This window comes from Odontomachus brunneus, unplaced genomic scaffold (genome assembly GCF_010583005.1).
Source record: "Odontomachus brunneus isolate Ranch 3 - 2012 unplaced genomic scaffold, Obru_v1 Obru_scaffold_100, whole genome shotgun sequence".
Classification (NCBI taxonomy): domain Eukaryota; kingdom Metazoa; phylum Arthropoda; class Insecta; order Hymenoptera; family Formicidae; genus Odontomachus; species Odontomachus brunneus.
The window spans coordinates 1,183,535-1,196,886 of record NW_022639550.1 but is presented as its reverse complement, the minus strand read 5'-3'; the positions used below and the strand labels follow the sequence as shown (position 1 = coordinate 1,196,886).

General features: G+C 37.2%; 2 protein-coding genes across 2 annotated transcripts in view; one reads left to right on the top strand and one right to left on the bottom strand.

The window, feature by feature from the left end:
• LOC116848800 (pyrokinin-1 receptor-like) overlaps positions 1–7,759 on the top strand; it is a 10,469-nt gene extending 2,710 nt beyond the window's left edge. Inside the window, exons 2-3 of the mRNA XM_032825291.1 lie at positions 6,114–6,340; positions 6,404–7,759. Coding sequence (XP_032681182.1) covers positions 6,114–6,340; positions 6,404–6,943 — 767 coding nt within the window. The 3' untranslated portion in view covers positions 6,944–7,759. The remainder of the gene's footprint in view (positions 1–6,113; positions 6,341–6,403) is intronic.
• A 1,621-nt stretch (positions 7,760–9,380) lies between these two features.
• LOC116848802 (sorting nexin-4-like) lies at positions 9,381–13,136 on the bottom strand. The gene is made up of 9 exons (XM_032825293.1): positions 12,902–13,136; positions 12,306–12,412; positions 11,897–12,113; positions 11,601–11,816; positions 11,307–11,444; positions 10,896–11,106; positions 10,687–10,819; positions 10,492–10,606; positions 9,381–10,388 (listed from the first exon to the last, which is right to left on the bottom strand). The coding sequence occupies exons 1-9, from the start codon at positions 12,977–12,979 to the stop codon at positions 10,338–10,340; spliced, it is 1,266 nt and encodes a 421-aa protein (XP_032681184.1). The 5' UTR covers positions 12,980–13,136; the 3' UTR covers positions 9,381–10,337.
• Positions 13,137–13,352: the final 216 nt, after the last annotated feature.

Sequence of the window (13,352 nt, the reverse complement as noted above, 5' to 3'; positions counted from 1 at the left end):
CTCTCTCTCTCTCTCTCTCTCTCTCTCTCTCTCTCTCTCTCTCTCTCTCTCTCTCTCTTTCTCTCTCTCATCGCAGATACAAACATACGATAGAGATGATTAAGTATCGGTCTACCATCTACGGTAGCGAAGAACTCCCAATGAAACTTATGATTACAGTTTGTCGATAAAATCCTCGACAAAAGCTCGTATACAACTTTCATCCGACATCGTTTCATAACCGTAATCGAGGACTCTTGTATTCCGCAAAGCACGGACTTTTAATTAAACTTTTAATTGACTCGTTGGCTTAAGCGAATTTTGTTAGTGATACACTTGGCTTATGTAGACGGGTTGAATTTCGCCGTGTACGTACGATAATCATATATTTTCGCAGCACAATTCGCAATATGTAATTGAATAGGCGCGTTTCATTACGACGTAAACGAAATTTCGTCGGAAAATTGATCGCGATTAGTAATGCGGACAATAACTGGCAACCGCAAAGTACGGAAAACTTTTCCAATGTCGCCGGATAATTTACGCAGCTTTGAATATTCAACGTCACCCTTGTTTACGCGCTGCTAATCGTGAAATTGTGTCGTTGAAAGAAGAGCGCACGAATGGTCGTTTCGTTAGTTGATCGATAAAAGTGAAAAAGATGAATCGCGAAAAAAAATTATCGATGGCTGTAGAAATTGGAAAAGGGAAAATGTACCGTCGATTTCTTCGTGATATATTTCACGCTTAGAGTCGTGGGATATATTAACCTTTAGTGACTCGAGCGATGGCTTCTCCTGCGCTATCGCATCGCGTCAAATTCGGAGATCTTTTTTCATTTCGGCAAAGATATTTCCACATAATAATATGTCAAACACACAGCTCTGATACTCTCCGTAGAAGAGAAGTGGTTTAAGTGTAGAAAGATGACATTATTAGCGTGCCGTATCGCTTCGAATAATATGTGTTGTAATGTGATGTAAATTTGGTTGTAATGCAAATCTTGTTGTAATGCAAACGCTGAATTGACGTAACACGCGAATTTTCGACGGTTATTCGGTTGGCTAATGGTATTATGTTCGATATCTGATGCTGATCGGCTCATGCGTGTATGCCTCCGCGTCATTGGTCCCAAAAGCACAATACTCGAGATCACAATGACGATCGAAATTACGTTCGGAATCGTGTAAATGTTCTGTGCAATGTTGCTTTGAACCGCGATAATCGCAGCGAAGTCTCAATGACGCAAATAAGATCGCTTCGTTTCTACACCTTTTACCAGTATTTTCGCGAGAGTCGCATAATCGACGAAGCCTCGGGTTAGGTGAGAAACGGGGTGTAAAAGAAAAAGGAAAGGAGTAAATACCGCTTTGACGTGTTTTACTCCATTACGTTTAAAGCTTTCCATGGGAGTCTCTTCTGACCTATGGATTTTTCCTGACAGTATTTTCTTATTATTTGTCGTGCGACGAAACGTTTGCACGTGATAAAAGACGAATGTTCTTATCTTGCTACCAAGAGAGATTTCCTGTTGACACAAGCACATACGTGTCGAAAATTAATAATACACATATTTCCAAATACATCTGATCTCGTAATAAAAATGAAGAGAGACGTTAAACTTATACACACTTTTGATAAGGCGACACGATTATCATTGGAGAACAAGTTCTATGGTCGACATATTAAATAGGGAAGAGTTGCCGAAATTGCACTTGATTAATCTGATATATTTTTATGCTTGTAGCACGCACAAAATAAGATGTAATTTGAAAAATTTTTGCTCATATTCTCATTGCTTATATATTTCTCATTTTTTCACCGTTAAATATTGTTCATATTCAATAATAATAAATAAATTGATAAGGTACAATTTTTAGCAAGGAAGCCGGTACAATTTCAGGGCAAATCTCCCTTAAATATTATTTCTTTAAAAAAATGTTGAAAAAATCGCTGAATCTATTGCGTCTTGCAATAGTAATTAATAGTTATTATAGATAAGGACCAAACTTTGGAAATAATTCTAAACTATTTCGAATAATAGATAATAACAAATCCTCATGTATGTGTTTATATTGGAGAATAACAATTTAAGAGCGTGGAAACAGAAATTTTTACACGCGTGTAAAAAATAAAATTGCTTTTTTCAGTTTAAGCAAATAATATGCAAAATAAGCATTATCGATAGGCTCTGCCCGACTTGCTAGCTCAATTATATTTATACCATAACGACGACGCGTGCGTGTAAATTTCATGTACATGAATTCAACAAATCGACTTATTTGATAACTGCATTTGTTACCGGCCAAAAGTGTCGAATTTTCGGTTGTTGACGCATAACGAAACATTAAACGATGGAATTTTCAATGCCGCGAACACATTGACCAAAAGCAGTTAGCATGCATCAATTATAAAGCAAACGAAACGCAATATTCGTAACGCACGGCCACAATGCTTTTTCTGCTCTCCTGATGGAAGAGCATTAACTGTCGACGAAACTGAACAAGTGCAATAGTATGAACATTAATTAACAGCGTATCACGTTACACCAAAATACATTTGTTCAATATGGCCTGTTGGAATTAAACGCGTGATTTTTTTTGCGCAAAATTACTTTTATTTTTAAGCAATAATTATCCACAACTATGTGCAGAAATAAAGCGCGCGAAAGCAATCGTGATTCCTTGTATCGCAAAGTTGCATAATGTTGCAATTATGTGTAGTGGTGTGTGACGATACTTGTACGAAATAATTGACATTAAGTGGACAGTAGATAGATGGGATATAATAACGTCCAAGAGAGATAATTACGTACAAGCATTGCTCGGAGCTGCTCTGCATTATCTCAACTGCATTATACAGAGATTCTTATTGACATGCTAATGAAGAAGTTCAAAGTTCCAAATATAGTCGGCAAAGAAAAATACGCGCACGAATGGAAAACTCTGAGAAATATTCAGGCATTTCATTTCTACATTTTCCGCCCTGAAATTACTAACAATCGTTTGTTATTTAACAATACGCGCGAGTCACGATGAAATTTCATTTTGACTAATCATAAATATTATATCGGCACAACGGAATATTCCATCGTATCATATAATCGTATAATGACATATTCTGGATCTAATGAATTTCGATAAAACGGCTACACACAGTTATTTAATGAGCGAGTATCTTTCGGAAGTTGTGTGTGTGTGTGTGTGTGTGTGTGTATGTGTGTGTGAGAGAGAGAGAGAGCGACAGGACAAGAGAGATATTGAGAATTAGCACAAGCCGATTAATAAGAAACTCCGGCGCAATTGCGGCCGAATGGCATTACGCGAAACGGAACATACGGTTATTTCGCGTAAACGATTAGTGATGCGATCTTTGAATATGTGTATCCTTCAAGAGAAACTGCGATCGAACTGAAACCGCTAAAACGGCTGCGTGTCGCCGTTACGATAATTCTTTGTAGAAATACATAAGACGGCACGACTTTAGAATGACGACGCGTTAATTGTAAGTATGAATATATATACATATTTATATATGCATACACAATATTCATCACAATCGAAGACGTACCACGTTTAAAAATCAAATGAGCACGCACATGCGAAAAAACTTGCGCAATCCGCGATGTAATAAATAATAATAAAAAGAGAAGGAAGGTACAACAGTTGTTATGACAGAGTAAGATGTTCAGAATAACATTCAGACGTAATACAGGTATATACACATACACACACAAACGACAGCAATGAACGGCAAAGTAGAAATACCATATCGCGAAGATACTGAGCCTCGATTGAACAACTCATTAAATTAATGTTCGTTGGAGAGACCGTGATTAAGAAACAATTTAGCACAATATCGTTCACGCGGAAACAGCGATTAGACATTAAATTGCGCGAGCGCCATTAACACGATGGAAGAAGAAATGCATTGGCTACGCTGTGAGTGACAAGCATTAATAACAACACAGTCGAACGGAAGTTCAACGTCATGACTTACTCTGAAATCTACATTGACAGAAAAATTTTATAAAATAAAAAAAATATATTTTTTTTTATATCAAATTTGCTGATCGAAATAACTTTATTTCGTTTAAAAAAATATTTTTTAATATAAAATAATTTACGAATTTAATCAAATAACAATGACTTACCTGAAATTAAATATAAAGTTTTTTAAACCAATGAAATATGCGCTTAAAAATAAAAAAGATATATATTACAATTTAATAAACCGATTGTCTTTAAATAAACAACTGAAAACAATGAAATTTCTTTTTAATTTGAAATAAATTTGCTTGTTTACATATAATGTATGAATTGGTTGATATTGATTATTAATAATATAAACATATTATTAAAAGAACAGTTACAATATAAGGAATTGTTTATTAATAATAAAAAATATATCGTTCAAAGTACAGTTACAATATAAAAAAGATGTTTTCAGCAAATTTGTTATAAAAAAAATATATATTTTTTATATTACGAAATTTTTCTTTAGAAAAATAAGTAAAAATGAAAGAATATTATCGTATGAAAGAATATTAAAATTAAGTCATTTTATTAACTCCGTAACTGTCGTATGAGCGCGGGGCTAACAAAATTTTTCATTTAAAAACTGTATAAAAATGGCATAGAATTTTGCCTTAGAACTTCGTGACTTTTCATGTACAACCTTCTAGATTACATTGCCGTCAAATATTTTTTGACTGCATTGACCAAATTTTTAATAATACATTTTAAAAGAACTCGCTTCGACAAATCTGATTGTGTGAGCATTGCTCACACGAGATGGTTAGCGCGGCAAACACATGCGCGTCCGCGTAGGAACGTTGTTGTCGGATTTATCCTTCGTGCTAGCGATTTTCAATATTTCAAACAATTACAGATTACAACTTTTTGAAACTTTTATCTCTATTTTATTTTGGTTGTATTTATTGTATTTTGGTTGTATAATTTTGTTGCAAACGTTTAGACTTATTCACATATATATAACAAAATGCAACGTATAAGTATATGTAGAAGTGACATGGCAAAGTAACACAAACACAACTTCACACATACAGACGCGGCGCGGAGCCGGCACGAAAGTTACGGCATTCATTTGGCTAAGGAAAGGTATAGAGTGTTAAATCATATTAATAAAGTGTGCATTTTTATTGCATATTGAGAGTATTAAATCATATTATAGAGTGTTAAATCGTATTATCAAAAACTTATATTACTATGTTAATTATAACACATATAGACAAAATATAAGACTTTTATATCGATCAAAGAAGTGTCGCAGTGTCTAAAGCAACAGACTCATAATCCAGAGATGCCTCCAAAGGTCCAAGTTCTAGACCCACCAGTGCCAGTGAAAATTTTTAAATGTGATGTAACGTTGGAATCAAGTAATCTAAAATTTTTTCAAGTAAAATCAGCAAACATATACCTTAGGGCATATACTTAAAGAATTCATTGTGCTATCTTGAGTATATTATTAGTCTAAAATACTTGTTATTTGAGATAAGAAAATAATTTTTTTCTTTCAAAAAAATACTTGTCTTGCTTAAAAAAATATTTTATTTTTTAAAGAAATTATTTATTATTATTAAAATTACAATATTTTGATTTAAAAAAGATTTCTTGAAATTAAAACCTAAAATTTTTTTAAATTAAATATTAAAAGATATTGAAATAAGTAATAAGTAATAAGTTTTAATTCAAATAATATTTTTTTTAAATCATTATATTTTTCTTTCAGTGTACATGATTAATTCCATGCTCGCATTCAGTCGCAACATCGATATCTATCGTTCGCATAGAGCTAATGGAAGTCTCAACCTAATTACAGATACAGTAACCTAGTAGATCACAGCTAAACTTCCGACCGTGACATTTGATTCGTTGTGCTATTAATCTTTGCTCTCGTTGACGTCACTCATGGGCATTTCTGAAATCACTGAGAATCATGAGCGCATTAGCGATGTTTATGTATGATCGGTTCCGATTAATAATAATAATTCATTAAAAAAAAAAACAACGAGAGGGAGCATGAGGCATGATTGAGGATCATTAAACCGGGCGACCACCTGACGCGAATCGTAGAGACAGAAAATATTAACGAGTATTTACAAATTGTTGCAGTCGCGGTCGTTATAGCGTTCTTTATCTGTTGGGCGCCGTTTCACGTGCAACGATTGGTCGCGATATACGGGACCAATACGGAGGATCACCTGACGTCGAACGGTCCGTGGATGGAATTCCTTTACCTCCTGATGACCTATGTGTCGGGTATTCTCTATTACGTGTCCACAACGATCAATCCGATTCTTTACAACATCATGTCGAACAAATTTCGTATGGCGTTCATGGTGAGCGACACAAAATAATCTCGAGTAGTTCTGATGAGTAACGCTCGACTTGACATGTTCCAGGAAACATTGTCCGGAAGCTGCAACTTCCCCGGATTGCCAACGCGTCACGAGCAACGATCCTACTCCAGTCTGTCCCGATCCCAGCAACGCACAATCGGCGCTTACAATTCGAGGACAGCGGAAATCAGCCGGGGATCCGGCATGATGGTGGACAGTATGGACGGTTCAGGGAATTCCGGCCATGAGGCCGCGAGCCAGAAGCAAGCTGAAAAAGATGAGCAGCTAGAGTCCGGCGCTCCTAGCAACGGACATCGTAAGCTACAGGAGATTGGCGGTAAGGGTCGATCGATCCGCAGGAATCAGGACTCCGTTGCTCCGAAGCCGACAACGAGCGCAAGGTACAAGACCGCCGCGTCCAATACCGACAGTTCCAACAAGAAATGGTGGAGGCTACTCAAATGGCTGCCGGGACTAAAAGTACTCCAGTTCCCCGGCAGGCTAGCGATAGCCGAAGATCGTGCGCTCGACCAGTCCGCCAGTCGTCGTGAGGAACTGCCCATGACGATGTGGAACATGTGCGACGATCACCGACCCGTATGAGACGCGGCCGTGTGAGATCTTGGAGAAGACCCGCGTCTTCTGTCGACGATAAGACTAACGATTGTCGCCTGATTGAAGACCTACGAACATCACATGACTGACGAACGTAGTTTGAAGGAGTCTTGGAGAGTCAAAGGGACTGGGGGTGGATTCCGACGTCTGCCGACACGACGATGTCGGTGATTGTTGAAAGTTTGAGACTGGATATCTAAGAGAAGGGACACAGAAAGAGAAAGAGCAATGTGTACCATGTATATACCGCTAAGGGATATATCCGTCGAAGAGAAGAAGAAATCTCAAAGAAGACTGAATAACAGGCGATAATTCGACTCGCGAGGCTCGTAGAGAAATTAATATTAGAGGAATTTTCAGCATGTCCAAGAAACAGAAGAAACGAGAATCTGTCAAATCGATCCGCTGTCGGTTAGACCAGAGCGAATACTCGAAGTTTCTCACTGATGACTGCCGTGCGCTTCAAATGCACTAGGCGAAATCGATCAAACTCGAAAGAGAACGGAACGTCGAAAGATCAAACGCATGTCAGAAATAGTCTAACGACTTTACAAATTGAACAGTATATCACGATTTGTCTCATAAAGCATCCCGCAATACAGTTTCCTCGAATATACACTCATTGATCACTGAGAGAGATTTTCTTTTATATTTCCTATTCGATTCGTACTAAATAACATAAACATTTCGCGCGAGTCATCCTTTTACGAGTTTTTATATTCCTAATATTAAAGAACTCAGTCTTTAAGAGTATCTAAAGAATATATATATATATATATATATATATATATATATATATATATATATATATAAAGAAGATATTCGCAGAAACAATGTGAAATCGAGAGCAGAAATGCTCTTAATATTTCCTCTTATATTTTGCTGTGTATTTTTACTTCATCTCTCTGTTTGTCCTTTTATTTCCTTTTTGGGAAATAGAAATCGCTTTGTAATGAAACGTTTCATTCCCTCGAGTAGTGTTTCACTCGGAAAATGTCAAAGTGCCAAATGCTTTTATTGAGTCCGTAAATATTTGCGAGATACGTACATATACATAATTATCATAAGATAATTATCACAAGATAATAACGCTTGACACACCGTCAAGCGAAGCTTTAACAATTAAACTGATTAAAATGAATGACATGTACGTATGTGTAATACACGCATTGAAAATAAGCTATAAGGTGATTATAATGTGGATTATTTCGAGTAACAAAATTTCACACGATGAACGACGATTAAATGGATGCTTACTCGAGAAAAACGTACTGCGTGTGCATGCTTTTGATATCTCGTGCAACAACTTGCACGAAATGTCATGCGATATTTTGTTTCAGAGAACGTAAAATGTTGTAAAGTATACAATATAACGTCGCTACAACGACTCCTCTCACAAATTTCTCTCTCTCTTTCTCTCATTCGCTCGCTTCCTCCTTCCTTTCCTCCCTTCTTTCTTCCTTTTTTTGATTTGAACAATGTAATATTATTTAGAATCGTCAATTCTGTAAAATACTCACTATTTATTTTCATCCACGTATCTTACTCGATATTGCTGTCGTTGTTATTGTTTAATATTTTTGATAATTACACACGAGATATGTCTGTAATCATGAATTCATTCGATCCTTTATTTTCTTTTTCTCTCAAAATCAGCCGCGAACTTTTCCATTTGATAAAAAAAAGGAATGATATAATATTTATATGTACCATATGTGTACGCGTGCGCATGCGCTTTATAATTCATAAATAGTGTGCTTCATAAATAGGACAATATTTTTGTCTTTGATAATTATTTCGGCAATTCTTGCAAAATCATATAACTCAAGTTAAATTTCTTTAATACTTTGACAGTTGAGCAGAAGTATGTGTTGATGACAAATAATTCTCCGAAAGTCGAAGTTTCGAAAAAATCGTCTGAAAATAGACTCCGCAATGCGTTTCATCTTTGCGGGATATTTCTGGGACAGACGACGCATCGTTGCAACTGAACGATCAAGTAATAAAAATAGACTGACAAAATATACGTATGCATGAGGTTATAAGCGTATTAAGTTTATGTCAAATATATTTTTAGTCATCATAAGTCATAATTCGCAGTGGAGTTGATTGTAAGCTATTTCTCCGAATATTTTCAACAACGTACCGTTATTTGCAAAGATTACTGTAGCGTGTAATCTCTTCGCGACTAGAAAAGACGAATAAAAGTCAAGCACTGTAAAACTATCGATAAAGAAATACAATCATAGATCAGAGAATCATACATATATTTATTTGTTTATGTAACAATGTCGGACATAGTATATAAAGATGTACAATACATAATATAAAATGACTTACGGAAAATAAATACAAAATATATAAACCGATAAAAGAAATGAGTGGAGAATATTAATAAGATCGACATTGTATGGAGACATAGTGATATAATTATTTTCTATTTTATTAGAGATTCAATTAGGATATCCGAAGAAATGAAATTCAAGATGAAAGATTTCAATTCATCCAATTATATATCAAATAACGAAAGCGTCGAATAAGTTGCGAAAAAGTTTATGTATACTAAGGGCCAACAACTTTTTTTTTTGGTGTGGTAATAATATGAAAAATAACTACCGCATAGAAATATGTGAAATAAATAACAAGAGCGACCATCATACAATCGTCCACATTGATGAGTACCAGATGCATCTGCTGCATATTGCAAAAGGTAAATATAATTCTCTACGCGAAGAAATCAAGTTTCAGTCGATATTCATCAACAAAAAAGACGTTTATCAAAGTGCCTATTCAACGATAGAGGAAAAATAGTATATGAAAAAAAGTAACAAGGTCTCAAAGTCTCTCTATCGTCGTTTGCATATATTTTACAAATCATACTGAATATGTAATTCACATATCGCGCCCCGATTTGTGTACGATTATAAAGTATGGTCTCTCGCGCATTGATTGTAATTCATCTAGACGTGCCCGCGTAAAGAGCGCGGTGCATAGTAAATACATATATAAATATTTAAATAATGCGTCTTGACATATTTTTATATATCCAACATGAATATTGCATACATGTGTGTGTGTGTGTGTGTGTGTGTGGACACACATACACACATACATATATATATATATATATATATATATATATATATATATATATATATATATATATATATATATAGAGAGAGATCTGACATTAAATAATAATAATAATAACAATCATGTACATCAATATGATAGTAAGCGTACGGCATAAACTTACAAATGCAGGAATGTATAATCCGCAAGAGAGAGCGAGAGAAAGAGAGAGAGAGAGAGAGAAAGAGATAAATGCGGAAACAATTATTGTTCTGTGACAGTCTGCTCTTGCCAAGCGCAACGAGATTTTTTACGGCATACTCTCGAGACAATTCTTGACGTGCTGCCATGCTTGGAGACCCTGTTGCAAAAAAAAAAATAATGCGGGATCGATCACCGCCATATTGTATTGTTACAGGCCATATTGTAAGTTATACAGGTGTATGAATTAAAATAATACCGACCTTTCTAGCCAGTTTAAACTGCAATACGCAATAAGCGGCCAAAGTCTCCTTCAAGTCGACAACCTTTTGGTGCTGAAATCTTTCGATATCCATCATGGCTTTGATTGAGAAAGATCTGCATGAACAATTCATCGAATGATAAATTATAGTTAGTGTCGACTAGTCAATTAGGAATATCAAGTGGGATGGACTTACTTCAAGTCTTCGTCGACTTGTTTCACTGTCTCGTCGTGCTGGGCGATTCGCTGTTCCAATTGTAGAATCTTCAGCTCGCGAACTTCCTCGGTATCCACGGAGCCGAATAAACGCGACATCAGACCGGCTTTACCTTGAAAACACAGGATACTCGAGATATTTTGCTTACAATCATTTCCACGTATTGTAAGTTATTTAAGATGCGATACCTTGCATGACCTTATCTTTCTGATCAAACGCGGTAGTTAAAGCATCATGGGCTTCGTCCTTGGCCAATTGCAGAGCTTCTCTACGTTTAACCACAGCTTGCAAGGCAGACGCACCGAACAACCACTCCTTCAGCTGATCGGCTATAAGCTCTTCCTCCTCAAGGGTAGTATCTATCGTTGCCGCTAATGAGTCCAAGTAGTGTCCCGATTTCTAAGAAAACAGGCTGTAATTGCAATCTTTATACTTAGGCTGCGTTTTGTTTTTATTCTTTTTCTTTTTCACTTTTCTCTCTCTCTCTCTTTTTTTTTATCAAGTCGTGTGTTATACTCCCTACACCAGGTTCGATATTAATGGAGAGAATTTTGGTGCTTTCGCCAATCGATATGCCGCTATTTGTACAGCAAAGATACCTGCAATCCATCGCCCATTTCTCTCTCTATGGCACTCCATTCGCTAAAGACGCGACCATAATTCGCGTGTAACTTGTACAGACTGTGTTGCTTCTCGACGAGACGCGCGCGCACTCGCAGCAGATTGCATAAATTATTCTGCAAAACAACCGCGCCAATAATATTGGGTGCTTGTAATCAGAGAAGAGATTATGTCGGCAGGTAGGCTGACATTACTCGCTTAATGATCGTACAAACTCGAGTTGCGTGTCGTTTTCGCAGCGCCGTGCTCATCCGTTATAAATCTTACCGTACCTGAAGCTCAATTCCATAATTCTTTATAGTCTCGAAACGTTTGTCCGGCTTTCTTAGTCGTACCGCTACACTAAGCGCTTTCAGTTTCGATTCTGCAATCTGCAGATACCCCGTTTCTTTCACACTCTCTCTCCAACCGTCCTTCTGCTGAAGAAATCCCATAAAGTGTTGATCGCGCGACAGTATGGGGTGCGATGCCACTCTAATAAGAAAATTCTGCAGAAGAATATTCTTACAACCTTTGCTGTTGATCGTATAATGCATATTACGTCTATAATTGCACACCGAAGACATACCTCGAGACCAGCTCTTCTGCGATCAACAAAGTCTGGATCGAACGTATCGGTTGTTACTTTTTGCCATGCATAGAGAACTTTCTTCTCTGGTAGCGGCGGTAGTACGATATAAGGATAAGAGATCTCCAAATACGCACGAAGTAATTCGAACTCGGTATATCGTCGCCATAATGAACTTATTCTAGTTAGCGCGTTTTTGAAATCTGCATCAGTGACTCTATAATGAGGAGAAAACAAAAAGAAGAAAAAGAAAGAAAAGATAATAGAGACGAGAGAAAGAGAAAGTTTGTAAACATTTTATTTATGTATGATTTTTTATTCTATTGTGAGTTTCACTTAAATTACTCGTGTCTACATCATCGCGGTGAATAGTTTGTGCCCCGTATTTAATTAATATCTTGTCACTCACTTAGTTTCAATGAGGTATACCGTGTAGAATTCTCTTAGATTAAGCGCTTTATTTGCTCTTTTCTCAGCTTCGACTATCGAAATCTCCATGTGATCGAGCAGGCAATCCTGAAATATATCGCGATTAAGCCCCAATCTCCAAAATCCAATTTCTCAGATTTGAAAGACACGCCGTCGCTTGATTAATATTTCTTCGTCACTCACAGAGTATATCGCCGGCACGAACCATCGTATACAAACAACGATACACGCGACAGCTGTCCCCGCCAGCAAGAATGACACAGATGTGTAAGCTAGTGAGACTCAAGTCAGTGACACCTTCCGCGTTTGAGAGACGCTGCGCGGTATTCCAATAATCGCTGCGCGACACACACATTCGCCCGCTCGCGACTTAGTTTTAATTATAACGATTAATCTACCGCATTCCGATCCCCAAAGCGTCACTCGCGCGTGTCACTTGGTTTTTCAAAAGCTGGTTTTCGACTAACAAACTATTATTACGGCGTCACGCTAGCTCCGGCGACCTCGAACCGCAGACCACGAACAAGAGAGAACGAAACGTATCGATTTGCAAGATGAAACATCGAGCTCCTTTACCTCTTTCCGCGTCTCGACGGCGGTCATATTGGCGTTAGCCTCCCTCTGATAGTTGCCGTTCTGAAAAACCTCTTCCATGATTATCGACGATGCGCGCACCTGCAAGATTTTTTAGCCAACGAGAAAGCCACTTGCTGCTCGCATCACGTCGCTCGACTTAGTCGGCGACACGCTATCACACATGCGACCTGCGACCAGCACGGTCGTATCGACACTGCCGCGTCACAGGGTTTGCATCGTACTACGATAAAATCCCTACGACAAGAATGGATCCCAATACAAACGGCGTTTGTCGAGTAAGACAGGTAACAAGGCGTGTTTCTTCGGCAAAACGGTTAGTTTTCACGAGGCGCGCTCACTAGATGCTGCGCTAAATTTCCCTATGCTCAAATAACAGCCAAGCAAATAACGAAACAAAATGTACAGAATAGCTGCGTTCAGCATTGTAAAT